This window comes from Neolamprologus brichardi, chromosome 1 (genome assembly GCF_056152115.1).
Source record: "Neolamprologus brichardi isolate AB-2024 chromosome 1, ASM5615211v1, whole genome shotgun sequence".
In the NCBI taxonomy this organism is placed as follows: domain Eukaryota; kingdom Metazoa; phylum Chordata; class Actinopteri; order Cichliformes; family Cichlidae; genus Neolamprologus; species Neolamprologus brichardi.
The window spans coordinates 36,209,424-36,226,863 of NC_142104.1; the positions used below are offsets into that span (position 1 = coordinate 36,209,424).

Consider the following 17,440-nt stretch of genomic DNA (forward strand, 5'->3'; position numbering starts at 1 on the left):
CACAGAGACAGACTCAGGGACACACATAGGGACAGACACAGGGACACACACAGGGACACACACATGGAAACACACAGGGACACACACACAGGGAAACACACAGGGACACACACACAGGGAAACACACAGGGACACACAGAGACAGACTCAGGGACACACACACAGGGACACACACAGGGACAGACACATGGAAACACACAGAGACACACACAGGGACACACAGAGACAAACTCAGGGACACACACAGGGACAGACACATGGAAACACACAGGGACACACACAGGGACGCACACAGGGACACACAGGGACGCACACAGGGACACACACATGGAAACACAGGGACACACACAGGGACGCACACAGGGACGCACACAGGGACGCACACAGGGACGCACACATGGAAACACACAGGGACACACACAGGGACAGACACAGGGACAAACAGGGACACACAGGGACACACACAGGGACACACACGGGGACGCACACGGGGACGCACACGGGGACGCACACGGGGACACACAGGGACGCACACAGGGACACACAGGGACGCACACAGGGACACACACAGGGACACACACATGGAAACACACAGGGACACACACAGGGACACACACAGGGACAGACACAGGGACGCACACAGGGACGCACACAGGGACGCACACAGGGACACACACATGGAAACACACAGGGACACACACAGGGACAGACACAGGGACACACAGGGACACACACAGGGACACACACATGGAAACACACAGGGACACACACAGGGACACACACAGGGACGCACACAGGGACACACACAGGGACACACATGGAAACACACAGGGACACACACAGGGACAGACACAGGGACACACAGGGACGCACACAGGGACACACAGGGACACACACAGGGACACATACAGGGAAACACACAGGGACACACACAGGGAAACACACAGGGACACACACAGGGACACACACAGGGAAACACACAGGGACACACACAGGGAAACACACAAGGACACACACAGTAACACACACAGGGACACACACAGTGACACACACAGGGACACACACAGGGACACACACAGGGACACAATGGAACAAAGGATGAATAAAGACACAGGTGGGGAACAAACAACAGCTGAGACTAATTAAGGCTAACAAGACAGGGGAAGTAAAACTAGGAACAAGACGCAGAAGACAAACAATTACCAAAATAAAAAAGAGTGACAGTCTAAACACAGAAACACAATGTCCTGATGCATGCTCAATTATCCGGTTAAGGAAATCCTGAACATTTTCAATGGAAGAAACATTTCACCACTCATCCAACCGAGGATGAGTCTTCATCTTCACCCCAACCTTACAAACAGTACATTTGATTAATGACTGAAACTAGCAATGGGCTGTGAGGCCAGTTTCATGATCAGTAATATGCAAATTGGCATGACCATTGATGAACGACCATCTCTGAATCGAGGAGGGGGCCTAAGGGTACATCTTTCACAGTCTTACAATGCTGTGATTGCAGCCATTCCCCAACTCTCTGTCAATGGCCATTGATCAGTTTTTTTGGCTTCTCTTGGCGCCATTTCTGTTTGCATGACTTCAAAAATCATTATTCTGGCAAATCCTGGCACGGGTTATCAAATGGTCAACTTAAATATTTCACTTGATCATGATCACATTACATCAAAGCCAGATAAAGTTGGTCTGTCGGCCTTCAATAAATGATTTGGGAACAAAACAAGCTTTTAGTAGTGTCGGTGGTCAAAGTCAATGTTTGTTTGTGGGGTTTTTGTTGGTTTTCGTTGTTTTTTTAAGGGGAGGAGGACAATATCAAGAGCAACTACTTATCCTAAGCTTTACTTCTTAGCAACCTTTTTAGCTCCTTAAGATAAGTATCCTAATATCCTAATGGGAAAAAATATAAGCACATATTTAGTAGCTTAGCCGCATAGATGGGTAATATATGTGATTTTGTTGACAGCAGGTAGGAGAATGTGGGGTTAAGACAACCATGTCTGGCTTGTCTTTGTCTAAAATATGATCTTAAACCTCCTGAGATGGAGCTGCTAAGTTTAGTCATAAGTCTAAGTAAGTCAAGGATTCCTGGAGCTTAGAGGTCACAGGGTTAGAGTCATCTCTCAGCAGCTTCTTTATTAACTTGCACACATACACACACAGCAGGAGTAACAGAAACATACACGCAAAGATCACACACAGAAAGTGATGACGAAGCCTGTTCACACGTACAAAGCCTCTAGTGTCCTTTTCTATGTGGAATGAAGTCAATGGTAAAAAAAATGTTTAAACCAATGCAAGTGTTTTTGGTCCTCGACGACTCGTTTGTCACATTTGTCATGTGTTGCTCGTAAATGACAAAGAATAAACACATATTGAACACAAACACTGGTGCAAAAAAATCAAACAGAACACATCAAATTAAGTCAGCATTTGATTTGCACTGAATTCGTTTTGCACCATGATGAAGGGTTTTCTTTTAAAAACAAAAGAAAGAAAAAAACTTAAGCAACAGATTACATAAAAAGACAAAACTGGGCAAATGCTTGGAACAACCTACCTGCCAAATACCGAGGAGAACGCAAAACATAAAGTCCCTGATGAAGATTGCTAAAGCAGTTGTTTAAATGCCTCTTCCAGGCAGCCTAAGTATTGTGTTTACTTTGGATCAGACTTCAAAATAAAAGTGATTCGTGTAAAAATCCTGTTTTGGAAGTATGCAGAGCTTGGTCTTCTTGCATCAGTGTGCCATTCACAACCTGTTTGAAACACATCTCTACAACAGAGGTGGAGATTGCAAAGCTAGCCTACAAATACATTAGCAAGATTGTTTAAAAGTTTAAAGTAAATCAGATAATTCTTTAGAAGGAAAAGGCTGCTCACGGCAAATATTGATTTTATTTTTCTTTTCTCGTTTACTGCATTCTCTCTAAGATTAAGTGATAACTAACACATTTACCGTATGGGATACAATGTCTGATCTACATGTGCTTCCTTTGTTGAGGCTGGGGAAACACAGGCCAAACACTTGTTTAAGTGGAGTACACACACTTGGAATTTGGCTTGGATGGTTACATCCAGCCCAACCAAAGAAACGAGACGAAGCAGCCACATGTGAGCCAAACAAACAATATGTTACCGTACACTTGAATGGACGTGTAACTGCTGTGCTGTTTTTAGTGTTCTGGTCACCGAGTGTTCAGTCTTCTTCAACAGTTACGAGTGTGTGTGTGCACATGTTTACATATCTTTGTGAGGACAGAAAATTGGCATGCTGCTCTACCTGCGGGGACGTCCCCACGAGTTTGAGTGTCAGGGTTACAATTGGGTTATGGTTAGGTTTAGGCTGAGGGTCAAGGTTAGACATTCATTTAAGATGGTTAGGATAAGCGGCTAGGGAAAGCATTATGTCAATGAGATGTCCTCACGAAGACATGAAAACGAGCGTGTGTGTGTGTGTGTGTGCATTACCACTGGGGTTGAATTGCATGCAGGATATAGGTTTGTCGTGAGCTGGGAAGTGAGCCACAACTCCTTCACCGTCCGAGTCCTCACTCACCAAGACCTGGATCGTATGAACACACACACACAAACAAAATCCAAATCATTCTCTAACAATGAGAACATTAAACCCAGAGAGGGACTTTCCCCTGCTCAAGGATTTCTCTCCACATGTTGGTCTGGTGTGATATTGTCACCACACTAAGCACTGTTTTTTGACATCACCCTGCTGTGAAACAGCTGGACGTTTAACTCCTTTCCGAGTGTGCCATTGCCCTCTTGTGGACAGAATATAACAAGCATGTTACCTGAAATAAGACAAGTAAGCACTTTGTTGAAAAACCCACTTCTTCTGGTCAAAGAAAATATGAATCATCATAATTCGAGCTGCATTTCATTAGTGCTAGCGCTTTAGAAAGATGCTGTACTGAGACCAGTGCGGACAGGATATGGCCTAACAACAGAGACAAGAATATGGACAAATTTACTTTGGCAATGACGTGGCTTTTCACATGTGGCTTTGACAATACCCCATGACACAGGGTCTTCCCGTAAACAGGCACAAACTACCATCAAACGCAGAATTGGCTTTCCCCTTGTGCAACTTGCCAACAAAAATGAAATTCTAAGTTATTTTGTACAACTAGAGGCTGCTCCTAAATCTCCATACAAAGTCTGCTGTCAAGACTGGGACAAATCTAACACAGGCTGTGCTGAGACCAGGAGCTGGCAGAAAACTGCTTTAGTCACACACAGAGATTAGACATAAGCCCAGACATGAGGCCACTTTGTGCAGGAGTGCGGGCGTTTGAGAACACACACTCTTGTTTAAAAGAGTTAAACGTGGCCCCGGTGTTGCACTACGGATGTCAGGAAAGCTGGCCAAACATTTAAAATATAAGCTAGTCCAAACAACATCGCCTCTAAAAACTAAAAGGATTTTGTCTCACACTCCAAGCAAGATCTTAAGGATCCAGGGGGGAAAGGGGAAAAGGCGGGAGAACAGCATGAACAGAAAGAGGCTGGTGACATGAAGCAGATCACTTTTATTACAGTGCAAGCAGACAATGTTGTTCTGTTAGGGAATCCTGCTGGAGCCCTTTGAAACAAGAGTGTCCTCCAGAGAACCGAGCCCCTGTTACACAGGGGAGAGTGAGTGTGTGTGTGTGTGTGTGTGTGTGTGTGTGTGTGTGTGTGTGTGTGTGTGTGTGTGTGTGTGTGCTGAGGCTGCTGTTCCAAATAAGGAGCAGTGATACAATGTAGCTCCAACCTCATCCAATTGGAAGCGATGGGAATGTCTTGGATCCCCACAACGACACAGGAACTCACCTCAATCATATTCCTGACTTCTCTCATCTCTCCAGAATTTACACCTCCAACCTCCGTCTTAATACACTCTCGACTGTCCCCACCCCTGCTACTCCCTTCAACCTCCATTTCTCCTACACTCTGAGTGCACCCCTCCCTCCTTGCCTGGCCTCATCAGTGTTTACGGCCAGTGTATGGTTACAGTGTGTCGCCTGGTGACAGAGTGCAGACCCACTTCTGAAGGCTTAGATCCAACTTATAAGACTACGGGCTGGTTACAGGGCGGTTACAGTCGCAGAGGAAAGGAGAAGGCAGAATGTGTGCGGTGATAACATCACTGACAAACTGTACTACGTACGAAAACACACCTCATTAAAAATGTGACAGCTCCTGCAGTGTGATTAATCACAGTTTGGAGAGGCTGAGGAAAATTCGGGGATAAAAGCTTTTAGCATTTCTTTTGCCATTAAGAGGAAGCTAACTGGTCAATCTGTAAAGTTAGTGCAGCATATTTTCATTCTTACTATAACACACACCTAAGCTAGTCAGACCCAGAGTCAGGATAATAGATCCAAACTTACCTTAGTAATTTATGGAATGACACTATTTTTTGGGACACGTTCTGATTTTTTTAGCGGCTTCGTTTCCTTTTTATTAGACTGTTTATTATGATAACTCCTGGTGACCTTTGTTGTTGGTTGGAAGTTGTTTTCAAATTGCACTGCAAAATAATTCCATGCACCAAACATTTACCAATATACTATAATTTATTTATTTATTATTGCAAATACATCCTTGTATTCAACTTTAAAGGTTGAGTAGAGTCGTGCTCGGTGTTACATCAACCATAATTCATGCTTTGAAATATCAATAAAATTAATTTTAGCAATTTTAAATTATGTTATTTGGTTTGTTGTGCATTTTTATTACTTAATATTTATACTTAATGTATAATTTTTAACTTACTAAATTTATTAATTTAGCTTAATTTTAATTGCCTTAACAAATGCATCAAAGCTACTATGGGATTAAAAAAATATCCCCAAAGATATTAAGGTATAACTTCTCTAAACTGGGCACAATAACCTGAAGACCATCTGTAACACTAATAATGTCTTTTTGCTGCATTATGCCACAAAATTTTAAACCACCGACAGCTAAAGTGAATAACAACAATTTTCTTGTTACAATAAAATAAACAGCAACAGCCTCTCCAAGCATCTCCTCTACAAAGTGTAAAAATTATATATATATTTTAAAAAAATACATCCGGAAAATGTATTTCCTACAGTCTTAAATCCAGGACCTGATTTAGCATGTGGTGCATTGAGCCAGCCTCGAGCTTCATGTCAGGTTGCAGCTGCATGTTTACAAAGTGTCTCTGTCACCAGCACGGCCAAAACAGACAGAACTCTGGCTAAAAGCTCAGTTGTTAAAATATGCAGCATATCTAACTCACACCTTTAGGTTAGTCGTGCAGAGTCAGGTAAGAGAGATTGAGTGAGTCCGAGCCACCAAGCCTGCTTCTTGCCAAGCCACAGAGGCAAAGCTTTATTTACCTGGGACATACATGATGAGACCAAGGGAGCAAAAAGCCCATTTGCTGTGTGTGTCTAAGCAGTAAGCTTTCTATAAAAGTCACTTAAACAAGGCTGTCAGGTGGTAACAGTGAACCACCTTGCAAGATCCAAAAAACACAATAAGTTCAGACCAGTTTTACTCTTATAGTGGAAGAGCTCCACATATGTATGTATATATATATATATTTGTAATCACAATTAAACTTATTTAAACAAAACTTTGCAAACAGCAAACAGTAAGACAAGCCGAAGCAGGAATTACTTTATGTTGGTCCATCCACTGAATCTAGTTGTTAACTTGTGACCAACCTAATATACAAGTTGGTGACAAATGAGAGGAAAACCAACATAAATGTTTTAACAGGGTGTTTTTCGCTCCACACTACGGTTCCACAGCTGCTCGCCATGAACTGCAACAGTGTGTGAAACTGCATGGATGTATGTCATAGCAGAGGTGTTTGATTGGTTGAGCCCAACAGCATATTATTGATATAATGTTTGTACTCTGTGATCTACTGAAGGAGTCTTTAGCTTGAATTCCTTGCCTGCTCATTTATTCCACAGATGGAAAACAAGACATATTAAGAATTCTGCTGTTGCTGGTGTTGCATTGTTTATTGCTCACCACAGTAATAATGTGCATGGCCCCATTTTCTTTTTTTAAGATGCCATTCCTCAGTGAATGCAGGAGGTGCTCACTTTAAGGTGAGCAGTTGTAAGACTGCAATGGTCAGTTTTGTCTGTGTGTACTGGAAACCCTTCGGCAAATTAATAGGGGACATTATCCTGCAACTCAATTCCTTGGATGAACACAATGGCAAAGCACCATAGACTGTATATAAAAGATGGTATCACTGATTGGTTTGTGAAGCACTGGTTTAAAGGGGTACCAACCATTTACCATAGAAACCCAACTACAGATGAGCAGTATAAGAGTTTACCTTTACGCTCTGCATCCACTCGACTCTCTCAGCACGAGTGTTTAATTAAACTACAAGACACATAAGTCTTGTAGTTTAATTGCAACTGCCACAGTGAGATATATCCTTCGATTTGAGGTCAATACCAACTACAAAAAGCATCACAGTCAATACTAATAAAATGTAGTATTTTAAAATCATTTCAAGCAGCAAACGACTGAACTGACCTGTCCTTCTCCAACACTGTGTGTGTCAATAATGGTGACCACACCGGGGTTGTGTGGGCTGCGACGGCTTGCACTGTGAGATGTGCCCTCCTCGTCTGGAGTGCTTGCCGGTATGGTGCCTGCTAGCTGGGTCACAACTTTACCGACCATCGTCAGACCTGTTTTTAAAGTCTGAGGAGGAAAGAAAAAAAATATAATACACACCTGATGTTATATATTCCCAATATATTCTACATCTATGTGATATCTTTGGTTTGGTTTGCAGTGGGCGTACGTGCTTCTGTGCATGTATACAGCATGTTCACTTGATGCCGGCTGATAGCTCGCAGTGCTGATGACTTGACTGTAGCCATAGAAGACACGTGCGTGCGCGGGAGGCTCCTCTGTGTCCGCTTAAGGCCCAGCCAGGGTGTCTGCCTCAAACACACCTCTGTGGCTCGATTGAGGGAAATGGATAGTGCTGCTTAAGTGGAGTCTATCTCACCTACTACACTGTCTTACTCTAATGGAGTCCAGTGTGTGTGACTGTGTGTTTGTGTGTGTGTAAGCACCAAAGGGGCCCCGGAGAGCCTAATCAGGCATTCAGACTAGGCGGCCCTGTCAATACAGTGTGGCGCCTTGCATATGTTGGGTCTGGGGATCACCCGCTGTCTCTCTTTGCCACTTGACCAGACACACTAACAGTGGATGCTACGTGCATGCACTGGGGTGTGTGTGAGTGTGTAAAATGCAAGAAAAGCCATCAATTATTAAGTGAGGCGTTTGGCTCCTAATTGATCAACACTAATGTGTTTTCTAATCACTGCAGTTGTGGAGTTCTTAGTAGTCCAAACAGGAGTTATTGATTTCCTAGCGCGCAGGGGGGGGTTTGGAGGAAGATCATGCCTCAGGGCTCACAACACTTACGCACGCCGAGCTGATGTTACTATCTAAACACGATACAGCCTTTATGTGAACGGTCTTTCTTAATTATGCACCCAGGAATGACAGGCAACAGGACTTTTGTGCTACATAAATTCTCTGTAAGACAGAAAATTCAGAACAGCCCAGTCGGTCAGCGCCACTGCCTTCTCTCTCTTTTCTGTCTTTTTTATAAACAAAAGCCATTATACTTTAATGCTGCCCCCGCCCTCCTCCTTTTCTGTTCCCATGTCTCTGGATGTCAGCACTAAGAGCCAGCGTGTCGCGCCACAAGCCAAAGGGAGATACCTTGTCATCCATATTGAGATATATGGTCCTAAACGAGGAGAGGGCGGGCAAGCAGACTGCCTGTCTGCATATCAATACCCCCTGCAATTGTCAACCCATCACCACGCTGCTAATCTGTTAGAAAGACAGTTGTCTCTTTGATGTATAGCCTTGTTACCACACTAATGAGTCATCTTCGCACTAGCTGTGAGATCCACTTGCTCTTTGGAATCAATTAGCCCTTCTTCTGTGACCAAGTGGAGAAACAGACTAGAACCATATGAGGAGCTAGTTAGTCTGCACGTGTTAGCAAGTTGCTTTATTGGCCCAGGATTTTATTCCACCTGGTATCAAAGAGAGAGCTGCTGGCTGTCAGTGAGCCATCTTAGAGCCACTTCCCCATGATGCTGACTGGAACAAGACCAATGAAGAGAAACAGATTATAGTGGGAACCGGGAGATCAGCAGGTTGATGAAGTGTCTCATAAGCTTAGCCACAGTCGGCCAGGCGGCACAGGTGGATCCAATGTCAGCACATTTACAGATGGTGCCGGCAGAGCTGGAAATACCATCTTCTGTGCTGTTTTATCTGAGTGTCAAGCTTACCGTAGGACGTTCAGACCAATTACAGCCATATTGTGAGAACGTGAGTATAGTTTTGAATGTAGTTTTACATGTTCATAAGAACTCACATCTATCTAATAATTAATCCAGAGCAACGTCTCAGTTGATTCGCTATCTAGAACCATTCATTGTAGCTCATGAATGCTAATCTGAGCGTGTATGGACTTTGAGAGGAGATAATGTAATGTTTTTTTATCTGAAATACACTTTAAAAAAATAATAGACAGACATGTTCTCCTGTGCATTTCTTTTATGTTCACGCCTATATATAAATAAAGCTGTGACCAGTGTTGGGAAGGTTACTTTTAAAATGTATTCCATTACAGATTACAGAATACATGCCCCAAAATGTATTCGGTAATGTATTCTGTTACGTTACTCAATGAGAGTAACGTATTCTGAATACTTTGGATTACTTAATATATTATCATGCTGTTTACAACTACATGAATGTACTATTGCTGTGATTTATTACTGTTACTGAAGGTCCGCGGCTCCGAACCGTAGTAAAGGGACCTCTGGCTAATACAGTGGGTTCTGTGTCGGGCTCGTAGCCGAAAACTAGCTTTAATAGCTTAATAACTTACTTACAACTGGGCTCGTCAGGCTCTCTTCTTGGCTGCAGTGGTTATTATTATATTTACATGCTTCCAGCTCCCGTTTCTGCTCGGTGACAGCTCGTACTTTCCCTTTTTCTCCCTCCCTCGCTCACAGACACATAACGGGTATGGCAGTCCATTCTCCCTGCAGCACGGACTACACTGCCCATGATGCTACATTCTTTAGAGCTATACCTGTAGCATTCTGCCTATTAGCTTAGCACAACAACAACAGGCGCTCTCTCACCTAGGAAACACGCAGAGAGAGAGCGTCACCCTGTAACCATGGCAACCGTAACGCTGCCGCCTGGAACAACAGAACGTAGCTGTCAAACAAAACCCAAACAGTCCTGACCCGCCACAATATGAAACAGGGAAGTACCGCCATGTAATCCATTTATTTCAACAAAGTAACTGTATTCTAAATACCACCTTTTTAAACGGTAACTGTAACGGAATACAGTTACTCATATTTTGTATTTTAAATACGTAACGGCGGTACATGTATTCCGTTACTCCCCAACACTGGCTGTGACACATTCGGCGTACTTCTCCTGAACACAGCGCTTTAGAGAACACCATTTAGGACGTTATTTATTAGGATTTATTATTTATTTATCTTATTTTTGAGGAAAAAGAAGAAAACGTAAGAATCTCTGAGAGAGACCGATAACACATGTAGAGAAAAACAGTTAAATGTGTGTTTGTACATCACTTACTTTGGCGGCGTTGATCACTGTGGCCGTATAAGACTGTGCATTGTCACCACAGGCTCCTCCACGAGACTGGTGACATCTTATCAACTGGAAAAAAGGTAGATTTACTAATAAACACAAGACGTACAGCGGACGTCCGAGGGAGATGAACGAAGAGGTAAATTTGGGAGAATTAACCCAGATGCAGGCATTTAAAAGGCTTCCCTCTTCACTCTTTAGAGGAAATTGGTTTTGTCGTCAAAGACAGGCTGCACGACCAAACAGTCTGCTCTGATTAATTTCACATACAATATCACTGGAATAGCTCTGTCCCAGTATTACTCTTGAAAAACTAGATTTGGTCATTTCTGAAAATCCGTAGGCAGTCACACAAACAGCAGCCCCATCTGTCAATTACTTGAGTGGGCCAGCACCAAAACACTACTTCACATTAAAAGTATTACAGAATGCACAATAGAACATTCTGGTTTTTGTAAATACTTAACAATCCCATTAAACAGAAAACTCCAGTACATCTGCTGATTTTCAAAATGTTATCATCTCTAGTGGACTCTTCTTGGAATGAGTTGTTTATCCAGACAGATTAAAGAGGCAGAAAATAGATAAAATGCATTTTTTGGATTGTAAATATGTCGCTTCTCTGATAAGGCACTTCTGCGCTGGATGAATATGTGTGTATGTGCAGACTACCTTGTTCTCAGCATAGGCTAGCCAACGGCTTCCCAGAGCTATTGGATTGAGGCTGGGGCCGGGGCAGGGATAGCAGCCTGGAAAGACACAATGACGGCCATAAGACAGTGAGGACAGAGACACACAGAAACAGATATGAAATAAACTAAAAAAGCAACAAAGAAAAACAGGAAACAAACCAACTCATGCTCTTTTACTGCTTTTTTCAGGTCAATTTACCCTTTTAACTAATAAATTTCTAATAATGGAGACAGCTGGTGCTTCAGTTCAGTCCCTGCCACTTAAAGACTTTTTCATCTCAGAGTCAATAAGAGCAGGCTTACAGTCAAACAGTATATTTAGAGTGGTGTGGATTATGTTGATTGAAGAATTGAGTCCAATTTTACAAATTAATCAATACAAGTGTGGTCAAGTGACATTATTAAGACAGTCTATACCTTTTTGAGACAATCTCTTATTTAAGCTACTTTGATAAGTAACCTCATGACTGAAAGTCTGCCACAAAACAGGAACTCCTCCCTGGAGAGTGTCTGAAACCATCTTAAACCGTGTGTTTGTGGAGACTTTCTTGTTTTGGAAAATAAATGGGAATCTGATGAGGTTGACGTGTCTATATGCGTGTGTGTGTGTGTGTGTGTGTGTACACCCAGGATGACCTAATGGAGACTGGTACCCAATAAAATTGAAGATGGCTCCTCTGGTGATTGACCAACACAATAACCTTTATGGGGACATATACAAACACACATAAACAGGATGACACACATGTGTTGTCATCACAGATTAAAATAGTAACCAGTGCTGAATGACGAATAAAACTCTTCACAAACGCTAAAATCGCATATTTTTCTCTTTTTATCGATGCAGAAGTAAACACGTGTTTTAACCAATACCATATCTGACAGGAGTTTGCTCTTCAAGACAGAGTCAACCAAAACCAGGCCTCCATGTGCCCGTAAACAGAATGAAGAAAGTATTGATTTCATCATAAATATCTTTAAATGTAAGCAGATACAGTGACAGTCTCTCCTTCCCAGTATGGCAAACACACAAAGCATCAAAATGCTGATCCAGTGATGATCTTTTAAAAAGGTAGGGTGTTTGTCTCACACGTGCACAAACATGCAAACACACTTAGCTAATGTAAGTGCAGAGAGGTGTGGGGGAAATGGCTTGCTGACAATAATTTATTGCTCAGGGAGCAGATGAGGTGGAGGCTTTAGTGTACTGTGTTGGGGAAGGAGCCGATAGGAGGGTCGTGGGAGTTTTAGGTGAGCCACAAGGGTTGCTGGTGATGCCAGAGGAGGTTTTTTTGCCCTTCCAAGGCAAAGCAAGACAGAAAGTGTCTGACATCCTGGGTGGAGAGCATGTGACTAAACCAGAAGAGGGAAAGGACTTGATGGATGGATCGGCTGATCTTTCTGCTCCGATACTCCTAGAAGGTTCTTTTTCCTTCCTGAACATACAGACCAGGTTTTCACCCAAGCCAGCAAAATCCTTTCTGTGAGCCACAAGATGCTCAGTCTAAACTATTTGTTGCATAAAAAAACAACGACATTTGAAAAATATAAACAATGTTTTTGAACAGGTGTTGTTTAAATAAAATTGAAACACAAGAGAGTGAAAAGTCACTTTCTTGCAATCAAAAAGTGCATGAGCACACCTGGTCAGTGTGCGTGAGGTCAATAATGCACATGCCTGGATTTTTTATACAGGTTTTAAGGTCAAATATTTGAATGGCTGTTGCATCGTTTTGGCTTTACACTAAATGTTTGACTGCTGGCTGCTTCATCCCACTATTATGATTCAAATTAATAAAGGACTCATCTGAAATCTAATTAGCTGAAAAGCTTCTACAAACATCCATCTCTAAATATAAGTATTATCTCTAACGCGCCCACATAAAGTAAACATTTTGTAGAAGCAATTTCAAAAGAGCTCAACCCAAGTAAAAAAGTTAAATAAAAATCCCAGCTTCGGGGAAATAAATTATATTTTTAAAAAAACACACACACATGATGAAAAAGAAAAAGCTGAATGTGACAGAGATAGAAAACACAAACTAGGGCTGGCACAAACGATTATTTTGATAGTCGACTAGTCACCGATTATTTTTGCGATTAGTCGACTAATCAGATCATCATCCATTGGACATAAAACTACAGCTTTTTGCACCAGCAGCATCTGCTCTAATATAACTATCATTAGCTTACAGCTTTAAGTGTTTAAGGTATGTGCTAACTAAAAATAGAGACAAGATGATAGTTTATTACATTTTGATAAAATTTGCAGATTGTTTCGGTGAAGTTTAATAAACTCCTTGCTATCTAAAATATAACAGGACACGGAGTAAATTCTCGAGCATCTCACACTTCTGATAATCAGCTGTCTGCTTGACGTTTATTCAGCTGTGTAAAAACTATAACTTTAATCTCAGCCAAACCGATTTACTCAGGAACAAATAAAATACTGACAAAAGCCAAACAATAACATTTTTAAGTTATCTAAGTGACTTATATATTATGTTTAACCTGAGTAGCGAAAGACGGCGGTGGGTTTGAAAACGATTTGCCGGGAGTCCGGTGTTCTCACGGCTCTAGTGAGCCTAGCCCCCGGCTAGCTATCGAGCTAGTGGCTAACAGACGTCTCCGAAAACATCAGAGCGCTTTTGAAAATATGTGGTGTCTTGATAAACTGAGCAGGTATTTGAGGTTTACACAGCTACATTCTCACCTAAAAATATGTTAAACGTTTATTTTGTGACCCAGAAAGAATAATAAGAGTAATATTAAAACTAACTAGCTGCCGCCATTGTTGGAAACTAAGTAAATGAATTCTGGGACACAGTTTCTTCTTCTTCGGGGTTTAACGGCAGCTGGCATCCTTGTACATGCAGTGCTGCCATCTTCTGTTTCAGTCCGTTATTACACTCTTAAATCCTACTACTTATTCCTGCGTCTTTCAGGATCTTACAAAGCTTCAAACGACGTGTCGACTATTAAATCAGTCGTCGACGATTTTGATAGTCGACGTAATCGTGACTAGTCGACTAATCGTGGCAGCCCTAACACAAACTAATGAACACTGAATACAAACTGTCGATAGTGGAAATTCAGAAGCTCTACTCTCAAAATGTAAAGCGACTTCACCTGCCACAAGCAAAAAAATGTGAATTTCCTGAAAGTGGCAAAAAAAGAACAGGAATCATTTTAACAGAAGAACACATGAAGAAAACCAGTACTCGCCAACTTTGCTGTGGCATGCAAATACAGGTTGTAAAAGACAACCTTTGTGTTTGAAAAGACTTGTGCGACAAAGCTGCACAGCAGCACCAAACATGAGCAGTGTGTGGACAGCATCATGTTTGAGGCTGGGCCTGAATGCTTTGGAAACATTTACGAAACAATGAACTCAAAAGTATTAATAAGACATATACATGTGAAGGTCAGGGCAGCAGCACGTGACCAAGTGTGTTTCACTTAAAATTTCCAGGACTGATAAACAGCAAGTCAATTAAACGTTGAGGGACACAGTTCAAAACTTGCTTCCAGTTACATTTTATCAGAAAGGGAAAACCTTTGGTTTCAAACGCATATGAAAAGTAGTCGTCGTCTTGTTTATGAATCCTCAAACGTTTCCACACGCACTTTTTGTAAAAACACATTAAGGACTACGATTGTGATCATTACGAGTCGTCCCATTCAAAAGCCAAACAGGACTGAGCAGAGGGGAAAGAAAGCACCAGCTAGGAGCACACATACCACTCGATGCAAAGCAAGAACATAAACAAGGGACAAACACTAAGTGCTCATGAAAACATGGCATGCCCACCATCACATCCCTGGAGAAGAAGAGCACATGCAGAGGTAGAATTGCTCATCCAAAGCAGATCTCCCCACATCACAGGACCCTTTGTTTACTGCTTTTATGGCCAAAACAGACCAAACGATGTTATGAAGAGGAGGCCCCTGCATTCAGAAACGATTAATAACTATTGAATATGTTTGGTTTCCTGCTGCCCAGACGCTGATAGGGAAGGCAGGCAGACAAAGAGGAGACACATTAAAGCCAGCCAGTAAGGTCAGTTTACTCCAGTCAATGACTTAAGTAGACAGCAATGGCCTTGTAATACAGTCTGGCATTTCTTTCACAGACTCCCTGAGCAGAGACGGCAGGTACAGCCGGGAGGATGCGAGAGCTGTGTCGTAAACAGTTTTCCTGTGCTGAGCTTCAAATGAAGGGTCTCACCATCTTGTCTTGATAAAAGCAGTTTAGTCACAATGCGATGCTTAAGAGGATTCCACTCCAGCAGGTCTTGGTGGCTTGTATTATAATCAATGATGTGCCTTGTATTTGTTTGGGTTGTGTGATGCGGGCATGACAGACTCGCTGATCATGTTTGGAAAGATTAAGTTTGAAGAAAGAATTTTACGTGACTGGCGCTGTTTGTTTGTGCTACTACACAAAGTACAGGGCTGGGGTTTGGCCCCGTGTTTGATAAATACATATTTCTACAATAAAATAATGACAGGCCACATGTGACAACAATCATTCTTGTTTTTGATGTGAAAAGCAATTGATTTCTGTAACCTATTAAAACCTCCCTCTCTGTTTTTGCCAGGTTATGTAGCAGGCTGAGAGAATTGAAAGAAGACGTATTCTATGCGTTTTAATGTTTGTCATTTCTTGTCGTTCTCAGAGAGTCGCTTTGCATGATTCACAGTCGAAAAAAGCAACGCTTATTTGCCTCGTGTTGGGTTAGTGCAGCCGCTTGGTTCACCTCAATGAGCTCTGTTCTCACAGCTAGAGCCGAGCTGATACACAGCAGTAGAAACCAGAGCACCCAGAGAACGGAACAACCACTCTTTTCCAACTTCATTATTTAAAACTTTTGCCATGTTCAATTTGAACAATTACCCCTGGAGCAGTAAATGAGCATTATAGGACTCATGTTTAATATTCTTACTTGTAACAAAGAACTTCTTGGTGAATGTGCAGCTGTCAAATGCTGCAATCTTCTCTTGCAGGCTCACAACAAGGATACTGTGAGAAGGAAAAAACATTAATGTGACTACATGACAAAAGTCTTTTTAAATGACTACTCATATGACTACTTGTTGTTCCTAGAGTATTTAAAAGTAGAATGGGAGGCAGAGCCTTCAGTTTTCAGGCCCCTCTTCTGTGGAACCAGCTTCCAGTTTGGATTCAGGAGACAGACACTATCTCTACTTTTAAGATTAGGCTTCAAACTTTCCTTTTTGCTAAAGCATATAGTTAGGGCTGGACCAGGTGACCCTGAATCCTCCCTTAGTTATGCTGCAATAGATGTAGGCTGCCGGGGGATTCCCATGATGCATTGAGTTTTTCCTTTCCAGTCACCTTTCTCACTCACTATGTGTTAATAGACCTCTCTGTATTGAATTATATCTGTTATTAATCTCTGTCTCTCTTCCACAGCATGTCTTTATCCTGTCTTCCTTCTCTCACCCCAACCAATCACAGCAGATGGCCCCGCCCCTCCCTGAGCCTGGTTCTGCCGGAGGTTTCTTCCTGTTAAAAGGGAGTTTTTCCTTCCCACTGTCGCCAAAGTGCTGCTCATAGGGGGTCATATGATTGTTGGGTTTTTCTCTGTATCTATGAAGCGCCTTGAGGCGACTTTTGTTGTGATTTGGCGCTATATAAATAAAATTGAATTGAATTGAATTGAAATGCATTTACTTATTCTGTTTAGCCAAACTCACTGTTTGTTGCAGTGGAGGTCATAGATAGGCGTCTTGAACTGAATTGATTTAACCATTTCCCCCGTCCTTAGCGAATACAGGTCAGCGCAGCAGTAGGGGGGGCTCGTCCTGGAGAAAAGAAAAAAAAAAGGGCAACATTTTTAAACACCATTAATTTTAAAGTGTTTGAAAACTTTATGAACTGATAATCTAGTAACCACTGATAAAACACTGGGACTTCAGACTTTCACCCAAACGCTTCACTTTTTCCATTTGTAACTAAACTTTAAATTGTGGCCCTTAAAGTAAAGCACAGGTGAAGCTAATAACATGCTTAAAAAAAAGCAAAACAC

General features: G+C 42.0%; 1 protein-coding gene across 3 annotated transcripts in view; it reads right to left on the reverse strand.

Annotated features, from left to right (window-relative positions):
- The window catches only part of bcas3 (BCAS3 microtubule associated cell migration factor), a 365,279-nt gene that overhangs the window by 313,902 nt on the left and 33,937 nt on the right, over positions 1–17,440 (reverse strand). For all 3 annotated transcript variants that reach the window (XM_087841488.1, XM_087841496.1, XM_087841502.1), the window contains exons 8-13: positions 17,109–17,216; positions 16,334–16,410; positions 11,368–11,444; positions 10,681–10,764; positions 7,552–7,722; positions 3,487–3,580 (exon numbers count right to left, since the gene is read on the reverse strand). In XM_087841488.1, the coding sequence (XP_087697614.1) occupies positions 3,487–3,580; positions 7,552–7,722; positions 10,681–10,764; positions 11,368–11,444; positions 16,334–16,410; positions 17,109–17,216 (611 nt within the window). The remainder of the gene's footprint in view (positions 1–3,486; positions 3,581–7,551; positions 7,723–10,680; positions 10,765–11,367; positions 11,445–16,333; positions 16,411–17,108; positions 17,217–17,440) is intronic.